Genomic DNA, 22587 nt, shown 5'->3' with positions numbered 1-22587 from the left:
CACAGCTTTAAATTAAGGGGTGGTAGGTATAGGACAGATGTTAGGGATAGATTCTTTACTCAGCGGGTTGTGAGTTCATGGAATGCCCTGCCAGTAGCAGTGGTGAACTCTCCCTCTTTATGGTCATTTAAGCGGGCATTGGATAAGCATATGGAGGTTATTGGGCTAGTGTAGGTTAGGTCACTTTGGTCGGCGCAACATCGAGGGCCGAAGGGCCTGTACTGCGCTGTATTTTGCTATGTTCTATGTTCTAATTGATCCCATGTGCTCCAGAAAACTGAGACAAAACTATGGAATTCAAACCGGGACGATGCAAACACCAGTTTTGGATTATGGGAATCGATGTTAATCATTTGTTAACAGAGCCAAGCGTGTCCAACATGTTTCAAAGGTATTATTTTGCATGGAAATGTTCAATCTTTGGACAGTAAGCAAGAAGCTGACTGTTCCTGTTAGTAACGGGGTTACATTACAGAGGACATCGACCATGAAAACTCTGCACAGGGAGCAAGAGGACAGACCATTCATCGTTCCCCTCCCCTCTGCTCCACGACAACTTATCTGTCGATTCTCTTTGGTGTGAAAGTGAAGATACATTCTGTCAACTCATGCGCTGGCGCAAGATCCCTGGCAGTTCCCCAGAAATAAAGGTTACATTCAAACTGTTCTGCACTCTTTACGATTGGTATGTTCCAATCAAATTTAATTTTAAAGTGTATTAAATTTACATTTCCAATTGGTGCAATGTGGCAGTTGAAAACTGACATGAATTTTGTAAGAATGTCCAATCAGGGGAATCAAGAACACCAAGTTCAAAACTCGTGCTCTTCCCTTGACATAAAATGGACAGTGTCAGATTTTGTCACAGAGGGACTAAAGATAGATAAGGTATTTGGCGGAATCCTGCAATGAGTGAGCTTTACTCTGTCTCTGACCCAGGGTGTATCTGAGCAGAGAACATTAACTGCACAAGACCCTTGTCCTAGACCTGTTAATAATCCACTTTAACTACACCGATGTAATGTAAGTCAGAGTGAGAAACAACTAATTCAGTATTTACCTCACAACTGGAGGGAAAAGAAACTTTATTACTTCTGTTGAATTATTAAATGCAACTTTGAGATTTTTATTGACATGAATTAACAGTGTCCATCAGTGCAAGTGAAATGTTTACGAAACTCGGTTTACCGCTGGATTTATCGACTGTTCTGTTGATGATCTTCAATGGAATCGCTTCATGTCCCACCACACAGGAGTAAGAAGCACCGCTGGCCCACTCCTCCGCTGTAATGGATAACAGGCTGTAGATGAAGAAGGAGGTGTTGTCACTCTCCGCCATCACCTCGGTGTTCTTGTAGTTACTGGGATTCACCTGCTTGTCATTGTTTGTCCACTTGACGAAGATCTCTCGGGGGGAGAAACCTCTCACTAAACAGGTGAGGGAGAGAAACCTCTGAGCGGAGATTTCTTCTGTTGGTGGCAGGAGGACCGACACTGATGGCTCCAGCGGATTAATCACTGCAGAATATTTGAGACAAATATAAATCAACCAAAAGCATCCTGAACCAATATCACAATTTCACTCAATATTAAAATACGTCATTTTAAATTTGGGATTTATTCACTTTCCTTTTCTAAAGGAGCAGTATGGTACACATTCTGTTCAGTAAAAAAAGTAAAGTGAAAGTTGCCTCCATGTTTCCAGCCCACAACAAGGGCATTCTGTCCAACTGTCATTGCTGATGGTGACATCACAACCCAGGTTTCTTCCCACCTTATCTGACTTAATCAGAATACAATATCCTTTGGTCCATCTTTTTCTTAATCAGCTACTTAGCTATCCTGCCTTCAGACGCATCATTAATGCTCCCAACGGTGTTTGTTCATTACCAATCAAAGCCTGCCATTGATGTAACTGGATCTGGATTCCACATGGGATGCTTTGTGTTTTAATCTCACCGCTCACCTTTCTCCTTGTGGATGGAGTCTCTCAGCGGAGTCGGTAGATTCTGATGGTACACCACACATTCAAAAGTAACGCCACTCAGCCAGGCTTCAGTAGAAATGTCTAATTTGCTGATCACGCTGTCGGGATTCTGTCCAGGCTGGTCAGCAATCTCTGATTTCAGAGGCTTCTTTTCTTGTTTCCAGGTCACGTTGACTCCAGAAGGAAGATTGGACACAACGCAGGTTAACGTCACCGTCGCCTCCAGTAAGACTTGTTCTACTGGCGGTGGGAGGATTTTAACGGTGTTAGGGTGGCACTCGGTATCTTCTATGAAACAAAAATCAAAGTCAATGAAAAATGCCCCTTTATGATACAAACACCCAATCTTCAGATTACTTCTTCACAGGGTGAAGACACCACCTTCAAAATGGCAACTCCAACCATTGCTGAAACGATGCTTACTATTGTTGATGTATTTTGAGTTGTGAATGCATTTGTGATTACCTATGACATACCCTGTGTCATTATTCCTAAAGAACACTGGCTTTGTAACAAGTGACACCTGTGAAAAAAGTAAAATCATCGAAGATACCATTATGTAACCCATGGAATTACCTTTCTTTCAGAGTTTGTCTCTCACTTAAGACCATCTATTGATACTTGTGACAAGAGTAATCTGAATATAATGAGTTCAATTCCATGTTCATAACCCTTAGGTGTAAGTGCTGCTGGTCACGCTGACTGCTAAATCACATCCCAAATTTCGGACAAATTATAATAAATAATAATTATTCTCTTTGCAGAGTTCTAAAGTGTTACAGGAGCGGTGAATAGCCATGGAAATTCTGTTCATTATATTTAACGTGATCAAAAATACTTTGCGTTATTGGTGTGATGTCATTCTCTAATTTATGTCATTGTTCCTCGTGGGCTGCGTTTGGAGTAGATCTGAAAACAAGGCACTGAGTACAGCATTGGATATCGAGAAGGACACCCATCTCCTTAAGTCTACCCCTCCATTCAGTTCGTTCATGACTGGTCCGTACTTTCACTTTATTTACCAAGCTGCATTTTTTAAATTTCTTCATAGAGCAGGGGAGAAAAAAAACAAACAAAAACGTCTTAAATTAATCTACAAACGTGATGGAAATGTACACTAATATTACAGACATCCACTACCCACTGTGTAAACATCACCACCCTAAACCAGGCTAAATCAGCCTGTCTCGAGTTCCTCGTTCATTCATCCCTATTGTAGCATTCTTACCAGAATTTATTCTCCTCCCTCATCCACTACTTACAGAGAGCATCTTAAAGAAGCTCAGTGAGACCACGTTTATCCCAGTTCATCAAATGTGATACCCACTTGGTCTGTGGTCTGATCCCATAAATGTAGTTAAAGAGCTCAGTACCAGATAAAAATCGATGTCGTACAATGTCCAAGGCCAACAGGTCATTCCTGATCAGGGAATGAAGCATTGAACGCATTCTGATTTACTTTCAAGTAAGGGTCACTGCATATTTTAACCACGTCATTTTGAGACCACATCATCATAAGATAGAGGATCAGAATAAGGCTGTTCGGCCAATCCAGAGTTTAGGTCAGAATGATGCTGGAAAAGCACAGCAGGTCAGGCAGCATCCGACGAGCAGGAAAACCGACGTTTCGGGCTAAAGCCATTCTACTGTCTTCTCCCCACACGAAACAAGAGCCGAACTATCTCTGGCTTGAATATACACAATGGCCTGGTCTCCACAGCCCTCTGCAGCAACAAGTTCCACAGATTCATCACCCTCTGGCTGAAGAAATTCCTCCCCATCTCAGTTCTAAACGGTGCCCCTTTGACCCTGAGACTGTGCCCTTAGGTCCTAGTCTCGCCTACCAGTCAAAACGTCTATTCCACGTTCACTCGACCTCAGTCTCTCAGTATTTTTTATGTTTCAATTAGATATCTCTCCAATATTCCCCTCCACCCCCAAACTTATCCTTGAAGCCACTACCAGGCAAGGATTCAGCACTCTGAATGCCTCTCCCAGCAAGGTCAGGCAACAAACTATTTAACAAAGCTCACTGTCTATATATCTATCTTCAACAGAGAGGAAACATGCTTTTCTGACTTGCCAAAATGTTGAATTATGAGCAATGCTAATGTAACACTCAAACCGAAATGAGATACGTGACATGTGGGGAAACGAGAAGCTGTACCTTGCTGTTTACTACGCCTGATAAATTAGTGTGTTTGATTCACATCAGAGTTCAGAGTGATTTGTAGCTCTCTCAGTATGTGTCTCTTACCCTGGAGTGCGGTGATGTTTTTACTTTGAATGTTGTCTTCATGAGTGACCTGGCAGGTATAGACTGCGCTGTTGTACCATTCACCATAAGGGACCATCAGCCGACTCGTCACCGAGAAGTTCCCGTTCGCCTCACACACGGGAGACATGAAGAAGCCAGAATCCAAGAGTCGGCCATTTTTCAACCAACTCACGGAGATTGACTTCGGATGGAAATCGATGATTGAACAGACAATGGTTGCAAACTTGCTGCTTGCGATTTCTTCACTGGAGCTCACAGTTAGGAGAAGAGTTGGTGGGAGAGGACCTCTACCTTTAGGAAACACATCGCATAAATTATCTGATGAATTTCATAACAAATACAATCAGTTCTCATATATCAAGGTTTCTTGTGGTTAATGGATACAAGAATCATAATTGTGCAGAGTGCTGGAGAAGCTGGGATCCACACAGAAAGATCATCAGGACAATGTGAAAGGCTAAAATTATAGGACACAGCAAGGGAGTCAAGGAGGCATAGAAACTGTAGACCGGTAACATCAGAAGGGAGATAGCAACGTTGGATGGTATTCGTTTTAATGACAGAGTCTGATGAACAAGGCAGATGAATTACCGCCATAAATGAGGAAATGATGCGGTTGCTATCACGGAGACATATTGAGAGATGGGCAGGAGTGGCTATTCAATATTCCAGGATTTAGTGCCTTCAGGCGAGACAGGGAAAGATGGAAAAGGATAGGGGCGGGGGTTTGCGGCACAGAATGTTGCTTCTGTCACAATTCTGACAAGAGTATTTTAGGCTGTAAATAGAAATGAAATAATGGATACCTCCTCGAACAAAGGCAAATGGACAGTACCTCAAAACCAAAATCCAGCAAACATCACTACTGGGAGAACACGATAGACCGTACTATAGGTCCAAAAGACCAAGTGCAAATACATGGGCAAATTTCAGAGAAATGTAAATTAAATAGGGGATTGAGAAAAGAGGTTTTTAACTTCCTCAGAATAGGCTTGGATATTCATTGTGTCAAAAGTTGAGAGGGAGCACAATTCTGAAAATGCCCCCAGGAGAATATTTTAACAAAGTATGTGTTAATACAGAGAATTTTAATCCAGACCTTGCAAGAAAGGGGTGAACCTGGACTTAACTTTTGGAAATGAAGTCGACCCAGTGGGTAAAACATCAATGGTGGTGCACTTTGCAGACAGTGATCGTAAATCAGTTGGATTTCAGATTGTACTGCAACGGAATAGAAATTGTCCCAAAGTTCTGAAAAGGGGAAGGACAATTTTAGTAAGATCAGGTAATGACTTAACCAGAGTGGACTGGAAGCTGACACTTATTGGTAAATCTGAGTCAGAGCAGTGTGACACATTTAAGAAAGAGATAGGAAAATCACAGGGAGGACATTTCCCAGGAACCCACTGAATGGGACCAAGAATGTAGCGGGCTCTGGACACCAAAGGGCATGGAGGGTGAGATAAAGAGAAACAAGGGAGGCTTCCGGTCTATACTGAAATCTCAAAACAATAGAAATTAGTCTGGAGTACAGAACGTGCAAGGGGGAGTTTGAAAGACAAAGGAATTAGAAGAGCAAAGGGGACCATGAGAAAATAATAGCAGTCAAAATAAAGGAAAATATTTTTAAAAGTTACAGGCTCATTCATAATAAAAGAATGATTTGGGAAACAGTAATGCCCATTAAGTGTTATTATTGGAGTGGAGCCGGAGGATTAGGTTGTGGTCACAACGAATGTGTTGTGTCAGTGTTCACTAGTAAGACGGACAATGTGGGGACAGAAATCATGGAGGGGTGTTGTGATGTACTTTCAGAAATTAGGACACATGATGTGATCTTCTGTGTTGTCTTGATGAATGAAAAGTGGTTATATTTCCAGGGCAGATGAAAAGTATACCAAGCGGTTGAGCGATGCAAAGGATGAAATAGTTGGGTCGCTGACAATAATTTAGAATTACTGCCTGGCCACAGCAGTTGTGCCAAGTGAGTGTAGATCAGCCAACGTTGCACTGTTACGCAGGACAAAGTAAGGGGTAAATAATGAAAACACAGATCTGTCAAGCTAGTCACAGTGGTAGGGAAACTATTGAAAAGTGAAATTAGTCTTCATTTGGAAGATAAATCAACAATTTTCAGCACGGTTTTATTGAGAGAAAGTCATGTGTAACAATTTGATAGTAGTTTTCAGAGAGATAACTCGATGTACAGATGATAGCAATAATCAGAGCCAATGGGATCCGAGTTAATTTGACAGATTGGATCTCGAACTGGCTGAGTGATGGGAGCAGGGGATAATAGTCATCGGGTATCTGCGTGACTGGAAATCTATGTCTCCTGGTGTTCTGTAGGGATTGGTGTTGATTTCCATGTTATTTCTCTGACATACCAATGATTGAGACTCAAATTTAGGAGGATTAACCAGTGAATTCACAGATGAAATGAAAACTGTCATGTTGGTAAGTCATGAGCATTATGGCTTTAGATTGCAGGAGGATATAAAAGAGTTGGTTGTATGTGAAGAGAAGTTGCAAATGGAAATTATTCTGGATAAATGTAAGGTGATGGAATTCGGCAGAAGAATCTGTGAGGTATGACATTTTGAATGGTGGAACCCTGGAAAGGCCTGAGGATCTTTGGTGCATGTACCCACCGATCCCCTATAGTACTGTGTCGTCTGGATAAAGAGACTAAGAAGGTGGGAGGATATTTGCTTTTATTAGCCTAGACATTGACAATGAAGAATAGGGAGATGATACTGGAACTTAATAGAACACTGGTTAGGCCATATTGAAGCGTTGTGTGCATGTTATCGAAGGAATGTGATTACATTACACTGAAGGCAGTATTGATGAGATTTGCCAGGATCTTGCCTGGGTTGGAGGGTTTTAGTTATGAAACTAGGTGAGATAGACAGGGGTTTTCCTTGGAGCAGAGGAGAGTTAGGGAGAAGATTATCATGATGTCTAGAATTATTTTAGGCATAGACTGGGTAAACTGGATCAAACCTTTCCCCTTGATGGAGAGATCAATGCCTCAGGGGCACAGGGTGAAGGTAAGGCCAGGAGGTTCCAAGTGGATCTCAGGGGAAAACAAAATCAAACAGAGGGTGGTGTTAGCCTGGAGCTCAGCACCTATAAGTCATGTAGAAACTGAGCCCCTCATAATAAGTATGAAGTATTGAGATGCATCCTTGCAAGGGCAAGTCACACAAGGCAATGGATCATGTGCTGGCACATGGGACTGGAATAGTTAGGTGGCTGTTATTGACAGGCGTAAACTGGATGGATCAAAGGGCCTTTTTTCCTGTGCTGTATAAGGTGATTCTGTGAAAATGGTTATAAATAATGCCTTATTCATATTAATCCCAGATGCTCTGTTTATCTCAGTTCCCACAATACGTACCACATGGCATTTCTTTGCTCTTGTGTGAGTGTGACCCGCTGTGTTCAACCTCACAGTAGATTTTGCTGGGGCAATCTACCGCTGACCCGGGCAGGGTTAACTGGCTGCTCAGGGTGTAGGTTCCCTTCTTGTTTCTCACTGATGGGTAAGTCTTCAATCCATCCGTGATTAGCTCCCCACCTTTCTTCCAGGTTACCTTGGTGACGTCAGGGGAATAGTCCATCACCAAACAACCAAAGATTGTCGAATCGGTGTTGTGCCCCTCACAGGAGGAGACCAGGCCATAAAGCGTGGGGGGAGATGGTGTCTCTACAATAGAATGACCAATTGAGCATGTTAGTTTCTGTTAATTTGACCTTATCAGTTACTCAAATGTATCCTCAGCTGTAACCGTTTGCCAGTATGCTCCCGCTGAAGTCTACAGCATAACTGGAGTTTATTTTTGTTTCCTACCAGTTGCTGATCATGATCATTGGTTCCCTCTTTAGGAACATGCCCTCGACCTTGAACATTGCCATATCATTTAGGAAGAAGAACATCCTGATCCCACCCCAGGAACTGTTTGAAGATCTCACCAACTGACACTTTCATTGGATTGCTGTGAAGAGCAGAGAAGTTTCACAAAATACAAACCAAGGAAATGCAGATTCATTGAAATTCTACAGTGTAGACAAACAGGCCATTTGGCCCAACAAGTCCACACCCACCCTCTGAAAAGAAACACATCCAGACCCATTCCCCTACCCTATTATGCTACAGTTAACCCTGACTAATGCACCTAACCTCCCAATCACTGAACACAACATTTGCAATTTCCCCAGCTTGTACATCTTTGGACTGTGGAAGAAAATGCAGACAGATATGGGGAGGAAGTGCCAACTCCACAGACAGTCACCCGAGGCTGGAATGGAACCCGAGTCCCTAGCACTGTGAGGCAGCAGCGCTAACCACGGAACCAGCGTGCCGCCCCACTAGGTACCCTGCTGCTGGAAATACCCAACAGCTGGCAGTACCCCCGGAGAGAAATCAGAGTGAATCATAGAACATAGAACAGTACAGCGCAGTACAGGCCCTTTGGCCCTCGATGTTGCGCTGCTCTGACATACTAATATGAAGCCCATCCCACCTACACTATTCCATGTACATCCATATGCCTGTCCAATGACAACTTAAATGTATTTAAACTTGGCAAATCTACGCCCGTTGCAGGCAAAGCATTCCATACACTTACTACTCAATGAGTAAAGAAACTACCTCTGCCATCTGTCTTATACCTATCTCCCCTCACTTTAAAGTTGTGTCCCCTCGTGTTTGCCGTCCCCATACTTGGAAATCAGGTCCAGTGAGCCTTCCTCACTTATCACTGCAAGGCAGAATGTTCTCTCTGGGAGGAAGGTCACTGCAGCAGCAGCAGCAGCAGCAGCAGCAGCACAGGCAGGAGCTGAGCACTGGGACGGGGAGGATGGCTGTCACGGCTGAACTCAGGCCAATTGGCTGGAAGTTGAAACATCTCATTTACAATGATCTGAATTCTGGAGGCCTCTGAAAAATGGAGAACCATTAAGGTTCAGAGACTTTGGAGTGTTACAGCTGAGTATTTACGTAAATATGATTTGAGAAATGAACAAGTAATCTTTAACTTTAATAACTATCAAACTGATACGCAGTTCACCACCAAACCTCATCTCTCAGACTAACCACTGCACTTACTCTGCCTAGACCTAAATTTCCACTCACATTGACAAACCCTACCCTGCTATACACCCATTCATGCCCGGAACACACAACCCCTATCACACAAAACACATCCAAGGCAATCCATATTGGTAGTGTAGCTGAGCAGAGAGATCTCGGTGCCCATGTACATAGATCCCTAAAAGTTGCCAGCCAGTTTGATAGAGTTGTTAAGAAGGCATACTTTGTGCTGGCTTTCATCGATAGAGGGACTGAGTTTCAGAACCATGAGGTTAGGTTGCAGCTGTACAAAACTCTGGTGTGGCTACACTTGGAGTATTGTGTACTGTTCTGGTCACCACATTATAGAGAGAATGTGGAAGCTTTGGAAGAGTTCAGAGGAGGTTTACCAGGATGTTGTTTGGTATGGCGGGAAGGTTTAATGAGGAAAGGATGAGGGTCTTGAGGCTGTTTTTGTTTGAGAGAAGAAGGTTGAGAGGTGACTTAATTGAGACATAAAAGATAAACAGAGGGTGGACAGTGAAAGTTTTTTTCCTTGAATAGTGATGGCTAGCAGGAGAGGACATAGATGACAGATGTCAGAGGTTGTTTCTTTACTCAGAGAGTAGTAGGGCCATGGAACGCACTGCCTGCAACAATAGTACACTCGCCAACTTTAAGGGCATTTAAAAGGTCATTGGATAAACATATGGATGAAAATGGAATAGTGTAGGATAGATAGGCTTCAGATTGGTTCCACAGGTCAGCGCAACATCGAGGGCTGAAGGACCTGTACTGCACTGTAATGTTCTATATTCTATATTCCAGATGGACATATGATCTCAATCCCTTTCAGTCATTTACACTCCTGCCATCCTGCACCTGGCCCATAGCGAATCTGGCCCTGACTGGACCTGGCACCATCATTTTCACAACCTCTGACAAAAGCCCACTACCCAAGACATGACCTCAGCCCTTGATCACTGACCTCTCATCTTACCCAAGACAACCTGTGCACATTGCATCCTAGCTCCGCTGGCATCTGTGCTTTACAACCTACCATTTTGCCAGACTTCGAGCTTTGCATTTTGACAACACGTCCACCTGTCACTTCATTCCAGTGACCTTCCACCCCCGAAACATCCTGGCACTCTGCCCACCTCTACACTAACCAGCCTGGCATCCTGCCCACCTCTCCATAAACCAGCCTGGCAAAGACAGACCTCCTGCATTTCAGCTCAAACTACCCCTCACCTACCAAGCACAATTCAACCAAATTATCCTGTGACCATTACCATTTACCTTGATGCCACCTTTTGCCAGACAGAGTGCACGCAAGCTTACCCAGCAGCCAGCCAACCAGCCTCCCAGCCCAAACTCTCCCACATGCCCAATCTAGCCCCTCACTTGCTCACCACCTTCCAACTTTAAGCCTCCTCCACCATAAAGTCAGTGAGACATAAAGTCGTACAGCACAGAAACAGTTCCTTTGGTCCAGCCCAGCCATGCTGACCAGAGTTCCCAAATTAAACTCATTCCACTTGCCTGCCTTTGGCCCATATCCATCCAGACCGATCCAGTTCCTGTAGCTGTTCAAATGTCTTCTCAATGTGGGACCTATCTCTGCACTTACCGCTTCCTCTGGCAGTTCATTCCAATGTTTTGGACAGTTACAACATGAAGCCCTAACTCCTGCACTCAGTGCTCTGACCAATGAAGGTACATGCGCCAAACACCTTCAACACACTAGGTACTTGAGACAACGCTTTCAAGAATCGATGAGTCTTGAATCTATGAATTTCTGTGGTGGAGAATTCCAAAAGAATTCACCATTGTTTTGTTGAACAGGAAACAATCAGGTTCAATGTTATCGAGTGTTGGGAAGACTGGTGAGCAGCAAGATTAATCATGATCCCATGAATGGAATAGCCTTCTAAAGAGGCCAAGATGCCTTCTTCAGCTTCCATTTTGCATGCTGACATGTCCCTTCGGCAGCATGTTCCAAAATTGTGATCCTTGAGGATAAGGGCACACATGCATGTAAAGCTTTCCTCCAAATCAGACTTCAACTTGACTCTCAACTATTTCCCTGCCCGTTTCCTTTTCCTCAATCACAGCCATGGGACTCACTTCCTAACAGCGCTGTGAATGTGCTAATACCACACAAACTTCAGCAATTCAAATAAACTGATGACAACTGGTTTCTCAAGGCGATATAAAAAGTCTGACACTTCCACACCTGTCTAGAGATTCAAACAACCACTGGAAGAATTGAAAATGATTTGATGCACTTGTGTGTCTACACAAGATGACATTGTTTCCTTTTTTAAAAATCACACAACACTAGGTTGTAGTCCAACAGGTTTAATTGGAAACAAACTAGCTTTCGGAGCGTTGCTGATAAAGGAGCGTCGCTCCGAAAGTTGGTGTGCTTCCAATTAAACCTGTTGGACTATAACCTGGTGTTGTGTGATTTTTAACTGTGTACACCCCAGTCCAAAACCGACATCTCCAAATCATGGTTTCCTTTTGTGTGATTTGACTGTGTTTTCACTGAATGAACAGAGCTATTTCTTAATCATATAATAGGAATGAAGCTTCCCTCATTTTTAGCAACTGCTGAAAATGTGTTGCTGGAAAAGTGCAGCAGGTCAAGCAGCATCCAAGGATCAGGCAGTATCCAAGGAGCCCTTCCTGAAGAAGGACTCATGCCCGAAACGTCGATTCTCCTGCTCCTTGGATGCTGCCAGACTTGCTGCACTTTTCCAGCAACACATTTTCAGCTCTGATCTCCAGCATCTGCAGTCCTCACTTCCTCCTCATTTTTATCAAGGCAATCACACATTATATTTCTTTATTCCAGGGAAGTATAGTGTTAAATTAATGAAATATGATGATTGGGATGTTTCAATTGGAAATTGTCAGAGATTTAAAGTTTACTTTCATGAGCAATTAATTCCAGCCTCATTGTGTCACTGTACTCACAGGAATGTCTTTCAGAAATAGTGTCTCCCTTTGTTATGGGCAGTCGAATCAGTAAATCTGGGATAGTTTTTGCTTGTTAAAGAGTTTTAGCCAAAGGGAGACCTGGGGATTGAGCTCACAGATGCACCATGATCTAAGTAAGTGGTGGAACAGCTCGAGGGGCTGAGTGCCCTCCTCTTGTTCCTACCTTTCTATCATTGTGTCATTCATTAAGCTAGCACTGGCCGTGAATACTTGTTATTAAAATATTTCAACAAATTAATTGTTTGACACGTGCTTTAAAAAAAAACTTCTGTTGATTATTTGGAACGGGATCATTGACATTCTCTATTTGAGTGATCAAAATAACTTCCACCCAATTACAGCAGCCACTGCACTCTGCAGTGTGTTGTTACTTCATAGTAGTTTCTTGTGAAACTACAGCTCGAGATCAGGGCGCTAAATTCAATAATATCTCTGAACATTCGCAATTTGTTCAAATGCATCTTTTCTCTGAAGAACGTGTTTAATCGAACAGAACTTTTTTCAATGAAACAACAAACTTTAAATGCTAGAAAACCAAAATAAAGACAGAAACTTCTGAAGAAACTCAGCAGGTCTAGCAGCTCCTGTGGAGAGAAGGCAAGGTTAACCTTTCGCATCCAGAGACCCCTCTTCACCAAATTGTTTTCATGTTTTTGGCACAAGAGCTCACATCTGTTGAGATAAACAGTGATTACGTTGGCTTGAGTCCTGTTGGAAAAAGAATTCTTAGCAGAGGTACTGGATGGTCTGAGATAGCAATGGAAGACCAACAGAAAAGCTATCACCATCTGCTGCAAGTGTTGGATCAGCAGAACCCTCACCGTACTGAACTATCAAATTCAGCTACAGCACTGGTTTAATATAAAGTAAAACAGCCTCAGCATAATCTCATCAAATATACTTTGAAAATGATTCATTCGGGATTAGTTATAAATGATATTGTTAGAACAGCAAGTCAAAAGCTGGGATTTCTTTGAGCACTTACTCCATTAACCCCATCTAGCGATGCCCAAAAGCTTGTGAACAAATATTGATCTGGAAAAAGCTGCTAACCACCAAAATTCTGTTTAATATCTAAGAGACACAAGTCAGGACAGAGATTGAATAGATTTCACTGGCCTCTGTGAGTGGAATTCCAACAAACACCCAAACATCTCAATCTGCTTTCTTGCATTGAAGTAACCTGATAAGAGATGGTGTTACATACCTCTCTAACAGGTGGTAAGTGAACACAGACCACCTGGCACAGAATCAGGGACCCTACTATAACTTCACAACAGACCTGAACACAATGAGCTCGACACTATCACGGAGAACATAGCCCACCTGTTTTGACAGTACATAAACCATGTTAGTTATTAACACCTTCCAACAACTAGGGATTGTTCCAGAATGTTTGTACAATGAAAGTAACGTTTCAACATTTATCCAAGAATACTTTGACAGCAGCTCCAAATTGTTCAAACTCTATGGGAACTACAGAGGAATAAAACTAGGAATTGCATTGCCATCAATTCACTGTCACTGGATTCCAACCTCGAACTCCCTTCCTCTTTCCGCTGTGAATGTTGCTGCACCAGACGGTCTACTTAGTTTGAGAAAGTTTAAAATGTTTTGAAGTGTAATATTACTGTTGCCAGTGACATTAAAAGCTGATAATAGGTTTTCAAATAATAAGATGCAAAAAAATTCTGATTCTGCATTGTGCCACGAAACATGTCCTGCATAACTGAGGCACAAAGAAAATATGCAGCATATTTCCCTCTGCCTCGCTCAATCAAATATCTCTTGTTGCCAACAACCAATTTCAGAACTCTTGCTATCTGCCTTTTGTTCCTGAAACGTTCGTTCTGATTGGAACAACTTAGTCAGGGCTCTCAATTCTGAGGCACCTATTGTATTTCTGGCAGATAAAAGTGGTTTTGAAGCGCGAGATGGAATTGAACTGTCTGAGATTCAGGTATCCCAACTGGACAATTTACAAATGGTCAGGACCGTTGGCAAGTTAGTCAGAGATAGCACTGAAACAAACTGTACAACAGACTTAATCCTAGAGGATACATTGCTCAACTCCTCACGTCAAATATATTCACTGTAATTGAATATTCATCAGAAGAATTAACCAGTGGATTAATATGAACGAGAATGTGTTCATAATGAACATAAATAACCACTGAATTAATAAACTTAATAAGTCATTGCATAAATTATTGAGGTGGGAAATATCACCAATTAAAGCACAGATCTGGAGGAAATGGGTTATTCTCTAAATTATTTTTACATATTCTTAAAATGTTCCTTGAACTGTGGAGATTTTGCATGCACTGTATAAACAATACTGCATTCCAGTGTGGAAAGCATTTCTGTTGAAGGAATTAGGGCAAGGTTATTTTCTTGTTAACTGCTTTTAATGAACTAAAATGTTTAAAAAGGTATGAATTGAAAACATGCTTCTGTCTGGAGTTGCCCACTTTAATGGATGTCTAAGTAAATGTGGCACTGCTGCCTCACAGATCCAGGTACCCAGGCTCGGTTCCAGCCTCAGGTGACTGCCTATGTGGAGTTTACACAATCTCCCCTGTGTCTGTGTGGATTTCCTCCCACAATCCAAAGATGTGCATGTCAGGTGAACTGGTCATGCTATATTGTCTATAGTGTTCGGTGCATTAGTCAGGGGTAAATATAGGGTAGGGGAATGGGTCTGGGTGGGTTACTCTTCAGAGGGTCAGTGTGGACTTGTTGGGCCAAATGGCCCGATACATACTGCAGGAAATCTAATCTGAAAGATTGTCACACTTAACTAACGTGAGCAGATTCCTTCTGATCGCTACATTGCAATAAATAGGTCAAGTATATTAATTAAAATAAATATTACTCTATTTTCAGTGTCTGAATAAACAATGTGCTCTGTTATCCTCTAGTTCATGTCTTCTGCAAATTTGTGAACTCTGCATCCGTCTGAACACATCGATGTAAAATGAATTCTCTGCGTTTGCAGCAAGTACTCCCATGGTTTTAAGAGGAGAGTTCCTACAGTAAGGAAACAGGCCATTTGGCCCAACAATTCCACACTGACCCTCTGTTCAGTAAGTAGCCCACCCAGACCCATTCCCCCTAATTTATATTTGCCCCTGACTAATGCACCCTGACATACACATCCCTGAACACTATGGCTGTGCTCAATTGCACAATCACCTGACCTGCACTTCTTTTAGACTGTGGTAGGAAACCAGAGCGCCCGAAGGAAACCCACGCAGACACAGGGAGAATGTACAAACTCCACACAGGCAGTCACCCGAGGGTGGAATCAAATTTGGGACCCTGGTGCTGTGAGGCAGCAATGCCAATCACTGAGCCACCATGCTGCCCTGCGAGTTCATGAGTGGATTACTTTAATTAATTCGAAATTTGGCCTTGGTCACATAACTCACTCTCGCAGTTGTTTCCGGAAGAATGACTCCTCAGTTGATATTTTGTTGTAAAATGTAATTATTTATTTAAAATGCACAGATTGGGAACACCTAAAGTACTGTGCAGGTTAAATAATTCAGTTAATGTTTTATTTTTATCCTGCAAATCCAGTTTAATCAGGGACATAACAATTAATTAACTCAAGTTATGTGTGAAACTGATCAAAGCAGTGAAACTGATCTGTTCTTCATAGAATTGAGCAGAATTTCCAAATGGTCTTTGCCAATGATCTTTTCCAGCCAGAAAAATATGTATGTAGTGTACAGCGGAATTGAAAGGTGTTTCTTGATCAATTATAGCACAGTCATGGCATTTTTGCTCAAGAGCAAGAACTATTAGAACATTAGACTTTTGAAATTCTATTTATATTTCTCTATGACTTGCAAACTGTTTAAAGACAGACCTTGTGATTGAACTAGATAGTTGAGTTTTGAATTTGGATTGTAAAGCATGGATTCGATTAATCCTTAATTATTTATTTTAAGTCAAAATGGTGCCTGAAGGTATCTGTTTTCCCTTCATTTCTAAATCTTTGCAATTTGCTTTCACTTAATAAACGAAATAATTTCACTTTATGAAATTTTAACTTGCATGCTGATTGCATTGAATGAGGAAAGAGCAGTTCACTGTCACCAACCGTGTTAACATTGCAAAAACAATGTAGAAACCAGAAACAGTTTCCCAAATATAACACATTTAATGTTCCCCAAGCACAATCCCTCCTCAACAGATCAACGATCACCAGATCACAACACGGTGTGTTTGCAGCAGAACTAGCTCTGCAAACATTTTCAACAGAACCAAGAACATGACGTAACCTCACAAAAAAAACAAATTGAAGTCTATCAAAGCTGCTTAAAATCAACCAAACTAATGATTAAATTGAATAGAAATAACAAGTCATAACAGCAACCTTGTTTGTAGGGGACTTAACACTTAAAGCTGTAACGTTTCTGGCAATAGTTCAATTTATTTCCAACCTGCACACTCTTCCTGATCATGACTATCTTGTGCAGTGCACAGTAGAGTGGGGTTGAAGGCATATATTGATTAATCACTTCATGGTCAAAACAAAATTACTGAATGGACAAATATTACCACATTATAATTTTAAGTTAGTTTCAATTACGTAATCTGATCAATTCTGCAGTTTCAGATTTTAGTCCCAAATTTTATTTTGAATGAGGCTACTCAAAACAAAATTCAGTTCGTTTACAATTAGAACGGAGTTTTTTTTAAAAGTCAACGCATTAAAAACTCGTTTTTTTTTTCATTTCTCACACTTCTGGGTTTCTGCCTTGAGTTGTTTTTCAGACCGTTACAAATAGATGTAATGTTTTCAATCAAGCAGAGAAAAATGTGTCATATAAGTTTAACAAATGCAGAAATGATTCATGAAAACCAAAAGAACTTCACAAATATTGGTAATGAAAAGTATTCCAGAGAGTCAATCTCCTCACCAGAAAGAAAACACCAATTCAGAAAGCATGAAAACGCAGATCAATTTCACAAACTGAATAAGAATCCAATCAACTCAATTCAACAGAATCCAGGAAAATAAAATCAGAATCCAATCAACTCAAAACAACAGATTTGAATGAAACATAATCAGAATCCAACCAATTCAATTCAACAGAATCAAATAAAACCATTTCAAAAACCAATCAACAAAATTCAACAAAACTAAGTAAAAACAAAGTCAGAATCCAATCAACACAGTTCAACCCAATCAACTAAAACAAAGCCAAAATCCAATCAACTCAATTCAACAGAATCAAGTAAAACAAACTCAGAATCTAATCAACAGAATGCAATATAGCACCGCAAGAAGCTTTTATGACAGTTTCTAACCTGCTTGTCATCAACAAAATTAACAAAATAAATGAGAAAATATAATCATGGTAAGAACATATATTCAGGAAATGAATCATGATATTTTAGCATATTTTAGTCATGTTTGGTAATATCTTGAACATCTTTGAATTCTTAGCATTTGTTGTTGATAATAAAACTCACAGTCAGGGTGTCACTGGCATTAAACATTATTTATAGCTGACTGATTAAGAGACATTAGGTGTTTCAAGTAACCCAGCCACACAGAATGCCCATCTGATCAAACAATAGAGATACACCGAGCAACTGACTCCATCATCACCATTTTAACTATTTGCTGAGCATTAACTGAAGTCTATAATCAGTCTGAACAAAAATCAATCCGAACCAAACCAAACTCAGCACAGAATCTGAGCTTCATTTAATTCAGAAATTAGTCACATGGATAGAAAGTTTTTAAAAAGTCACTAGGAAAGTTCAAAGTTCTTACCTGAAGTCACAGTCACCATGCTCCCTTGGCCCCAGTAATCAAGATACTCACAGTGTTACGTTCTCTGGACTGAGTCACATAATAACTAGCTCTGCATAAAACAAATCAAAAATCTACCATCATTTTAAATTTTCAGAACCACAGGCAAAATAAAGTCCCGATAAATCTTCATCACATAATTGCGCTAGTGAATTCTGATCATTCTTGATAAATTTTAATACTGTTTTATACTTCACAGAGTAACACATGAGCTGATTCTCAAAATCCCCAACTGGTATATCAATAATTACCCAACCCTTTTCCAAATTAAATAGTGATACTGGCATAAAACCCACAGAACTAATACTGCACTGCAAGTTAAGACGGTTTGTAGAAATAATCACTGACTAGTTTCAAACAATGGAGGCTGAATAGGTTTTTGTATTGATCATAATTGCAGTGCCATTCCAGCTATATCACTGTGAGACACGTTGTGTCAAATACTATGACAGACTGTAATCTGTAAAATGCAAATAATTTCTTCACTTCCCAGAAAGCAGTGATTCAGACTCCTCTAAAAATGATTTGGTGCATTATTTCAGCTTTTACTATTCATTGTATTTTGAAAGCTTGGAATACTTTTCCAGGTTTGGTCTGCATTTAACTTGACAATCAACACGAAGAAAGTAGAAAAAAATTATACATTTGTACAAACTAGCCCGACTGGATTGTGTTTAAATTGCATCTCACATTATTTCTCGCTCCTGCCACGGTAGAAATCACCAATTTGAGATAAATCCTTGTCAGTGGTTATTGTATGAGGATGTCGCTGTGCACAACACTGTGACCCGTCTCTTGCACAGTAATAGATGGCGGTGTCTTCGATCTTCAGGTTCCCCATGTCCAATGCGAAAATGTTGTTTGAAGTGTCTTTGGACGCAGTTAATTGACCCTTAATCGCTGGTGCATAGTAACTGCTGGATGAACTATAGTAGCTAACCAGCCACTCCAGACCCTGGCCGGGAACCTGGCGGACCCAGTACATCCAGTAGCTGCTGAGATCGAACCCGCTGGTTTTACAGGTCAGTTCCAGGCTGCCGTCGGGACGGCCAGTCTCTGCCTCTGGCTGGGTCAAAACAATCTCCGAGTGGACACCTTTAAAAAAGACAAGAAATAAACCATGAGCATTAATGCAGATGAAATGATGCCTGAGTCTTTTACATTCCTGAGGTAGACTAACATTGAGACAGTAACAAAGACAGACTTGAACAAAAAACACTCACATGATAAGAAAGTCAGTAATAAACTGAGAAAAATTGTCGACACAATCATTCTGATAACTTCTGGGAAGCGGTTCTGTCAAGATCTTTCTAAACAAAGCCGATCCCGGAGTGTTGAATTACGGTCCAGTGCCTAGGATTTATATGGCCATCGGAAAGGGCAGGCTTACAGCTTCCGCCTGTTGGTTTCCTGCTGGAGGCTGAGACTGGATCCTGGTCTCAGCTTGCACAGCCCCAACACATGGGCTCATGTATTTACCAGGTTACGCTTAAACATGGATATATACACATCTTGGGATATTTATTTTGCTGAATAGCTTCTTTGGGAGTTTTTTTTTAAATGGTGGGAGTAAAATTGAGTAGCTTCAGGTCTGTTTCACATGATAGTTGCAAGTATTTTGTTTTTAAAAAATTCATTTGAAAGTTAGCTCCCTTTATTTCTACATTCATTCACAAACAGATAAAACTAAAATCAAAGTTCAAACGTATTACTAGCTAGTAAAACAATTGAGCTTTTATTTCCCAGGACACTGCCAGTCTCTGTCCCACTACAAAATAACATGTAATTCATACTAAACATTTCAAAATTCAATTTAGGCAACTGAATACAGAGCGTGTCCAAAGTGATTATATTCAGAATATTCAATTTGAAGTTAACTCCCTTTAATTCTACATTCCACCACAAGCAGATAAAGCTAAAAAGAACTTCAATCATATTATTAACCAACAAAATGAGTGACTTTATTTTTGCTGTCACTCAAAGTCTCTCTCACTTTACAAAATAACATCCCATTTCTAATCTGCGTTTCTAAATTCCATTTAGGCAACCGAATATGGAGCAGGTCTAAAGTGATTATTAGATTAGATTAACAGTGTGGAAACAGGCCCTTCGGCCCAACAAGTCCACACCGACCCGCCGAAGCGCAACCCACCCATACCTCTACATTTACCCCTTACCTAACACTACGGGCAATTTAGCATGGCCAATTCACCTGACCCGCACATCTTTGGACTGTGGGAGGAAACCGGAGCACCCGGAGGAAACCCACCCAGAAACGGGGAGAACGTGCAAACTCCACACAGTCAGTCGCCTGAGTCGGGAATTGAACCCGGGTCTACAGGTGCTGTGAGGCAGCAGTGCTAACCACTGTGCCACCATGCCCCCAACGATACATTATGTTCGGATTGTGAATGGATATCACTAAACAGCTTGGACCCGGAGATTAGAAGCACCTCCTTACATTGCAGAATGTCTCTCCTTGCATCGTTTTTTTCAAATTGCTCTGACCCTAAAATGCATAGTAAAGGAAAGCTGTGTGCCTGAGAAACAAAAAGTGAGTTGGCAGTGATACATAACGCCTAGGTAAACTTTTGAAAGAGCATCTAATGAATTAGAACAGGACAGTCCATACGTTTTTTTCAATATCCTCAACATCTAAACCATTGCAGGTAACTGCCTGGGGACATCAGGAGTGTTTGGTTAAATTAGAGAGTATTACAATAATCATTACCACGAATGTAGGTTATAAACAGTACATTTCTCTGCTCACTGATAGCTCTGACAGGGGCAGTTAACTCATAAAAATAAGCAAAAATTCACTGTTACACGACACCAGTGTTGACCATGTATAAAGGGCCCACTCAGTTTTAATGAGATACATGAATCAGAGAATGATGCAACAAGTGATGTGAGTTTGAACCAATTCAAGTTTGTTAATTTACTTTGAGATGATAACAAATGTTACTGCAATGTGGGATTTTGGATCCATTAACTTCATATTCAGGAGCTTTAAAGATACTCAATAAACAGACTGAACTAACCAGAATGTTACTGCATTCAATGTCCTGGCTCTGATAGTCATACAGTGAATGCTGTATTCTGTGACTTTCCTTTTTAAAGAAGAAATGCCAAGTGAAATGTATCCATTGTGAGTAAATGGGAAAATATAGTTTGTTTGGTAGGATTTTACTTTAGTTGATTCATTTTCCCTTTAATCGGCCAGATACAATAGTTGGCAGCAATTAAGCTGACTGCAGAAAAGGTCCTTGAGTTTCAGTTTCATTTACTGGAAGCAAGTGGAGTTTCTGCAGTGGATCAAAGATATTTTGTCTCACTGTTGACCAGTTGGTGGAAAGCAAACTGCAAACCATAACCACTGCCTCTGCAGGAACACATCTACTCAGCAACAATACTGGAGAAAAGTTTATTTTTCAGTTGTGAAACTTGGAGAACTAGTCACTCCTCTCATTGAAGGAAATATACGCAGAGTCTCAGACACAACCTAAACATCAACAGTTCATCAAAGACTATCCGATTCAACATCTGCCTGATGGCTCTGTGATGGTGGAGTCCATTCTCATTAAAATCAGTGCAATGTCTGATGATCAGAGTACTAAGGATGTGTTAGTTTCATGGACCAACCAGGATGAAGAATTGGGCAGTTACCTGATAACCTTGTTAAAGAAAGGACTGCCTCAGTCAATTGCTCTCTGACCCACTGGATGACAGGAAATAAATTTAGCACAGATGATCTTTTTCGTATTTTTATATTTAACTCCTTGTAAAAGAGTTCAGCCTTGCAGGATCCAAGAAGCTATGTTAAATATGCCATTGTTTATAGAAAATTAGATTTGGAGGCTCAGATGCATATGACCTGCGGATTATAATGAGTCATGTTTTGCCCATGGAACAGGGTGGTTTGGTTCAATTTTATTTTTCTAAGTAGGCATGTGGATTGAATTGGAATTTGAGAATGTATGTGGTTTAAAAAAAATTAAAAAAAAAAAAAAAAATTTGGTAGGAATAACAAGATGATGGATTACTGGGCTAATGGTAGGCTACTTGGTAGTGTGGATGATCTTGGTGTCCATGTACACAGATCTCTGAAAGTTGCCACCCAGGTAAATAGTGCTGTGAGGAAGGCATATGGTGTACTGGGCTTTATTGGCAGAGGAATTGAGTTCCGGAGTCCTGAGGTCATGTTGCAGTTGTATAAGACTCTGGTGCGGCCTCATCTGGAGTATTGTGTGCAGTTCTGGTCGCCATACTATAGGAAGGATGTGGAAGCTTTAGAACGAGTGCAGAGGAGGTTTACCAGGATGTTGCCTGGAATGGTAGGAAAATCTTATGAGGAAAGGCTGAGGCACTTGGGGCTGTTCTCATTGGAGAAGAGAAGGTTTAGG

At 41.0% G+C, this 22587-nt stretch overlaps 1 gene segment (V, D, J or C); it reads right to left on the bottom strand.

Annotated features, from left to right (window-relative positions):
* Positions 1-1093: 1093 nt before the first annotated feature.
* On the bottom strand, positions 1094-19540 carry LOC132808844 (Ig heavy chain C region-like). The segment is given in 7 exon segments: positions 1094-1518; positions 1967-2275; positions 4245-4556; positions 7669-7977; positions 18146-18192; positions 18964-19279; positions 19408-19540. Coding segments are annotated over 7 exon segments (1734 nt in total).
* Between the last annotated feature and the right edge of the window lie 3047 nt (positions 19541-22587).

The sequence above is a fragment of the Hemiscyllium ocellatum genome (assembly GCF_020745735.1).
Source record: "Hemiscyllium ocellatum isolate sHemOce1 chromosome 40 unlocalized genomic scaffold, sHemOce1.pat.X.cur. SUPER_40_unloc_5, whole genome shotgun sequence".
Lineage (NCBI taxonomy): Eukaryota > Metazoa > Chordata > Chondrichthyes > Orectolobiformes > Hemiscylliidae > Hemiscyllium > Hemiscyllium ocellatum.
This window is presented reverse-complemented; position numbering and strand designations above follow the sequence as displayed.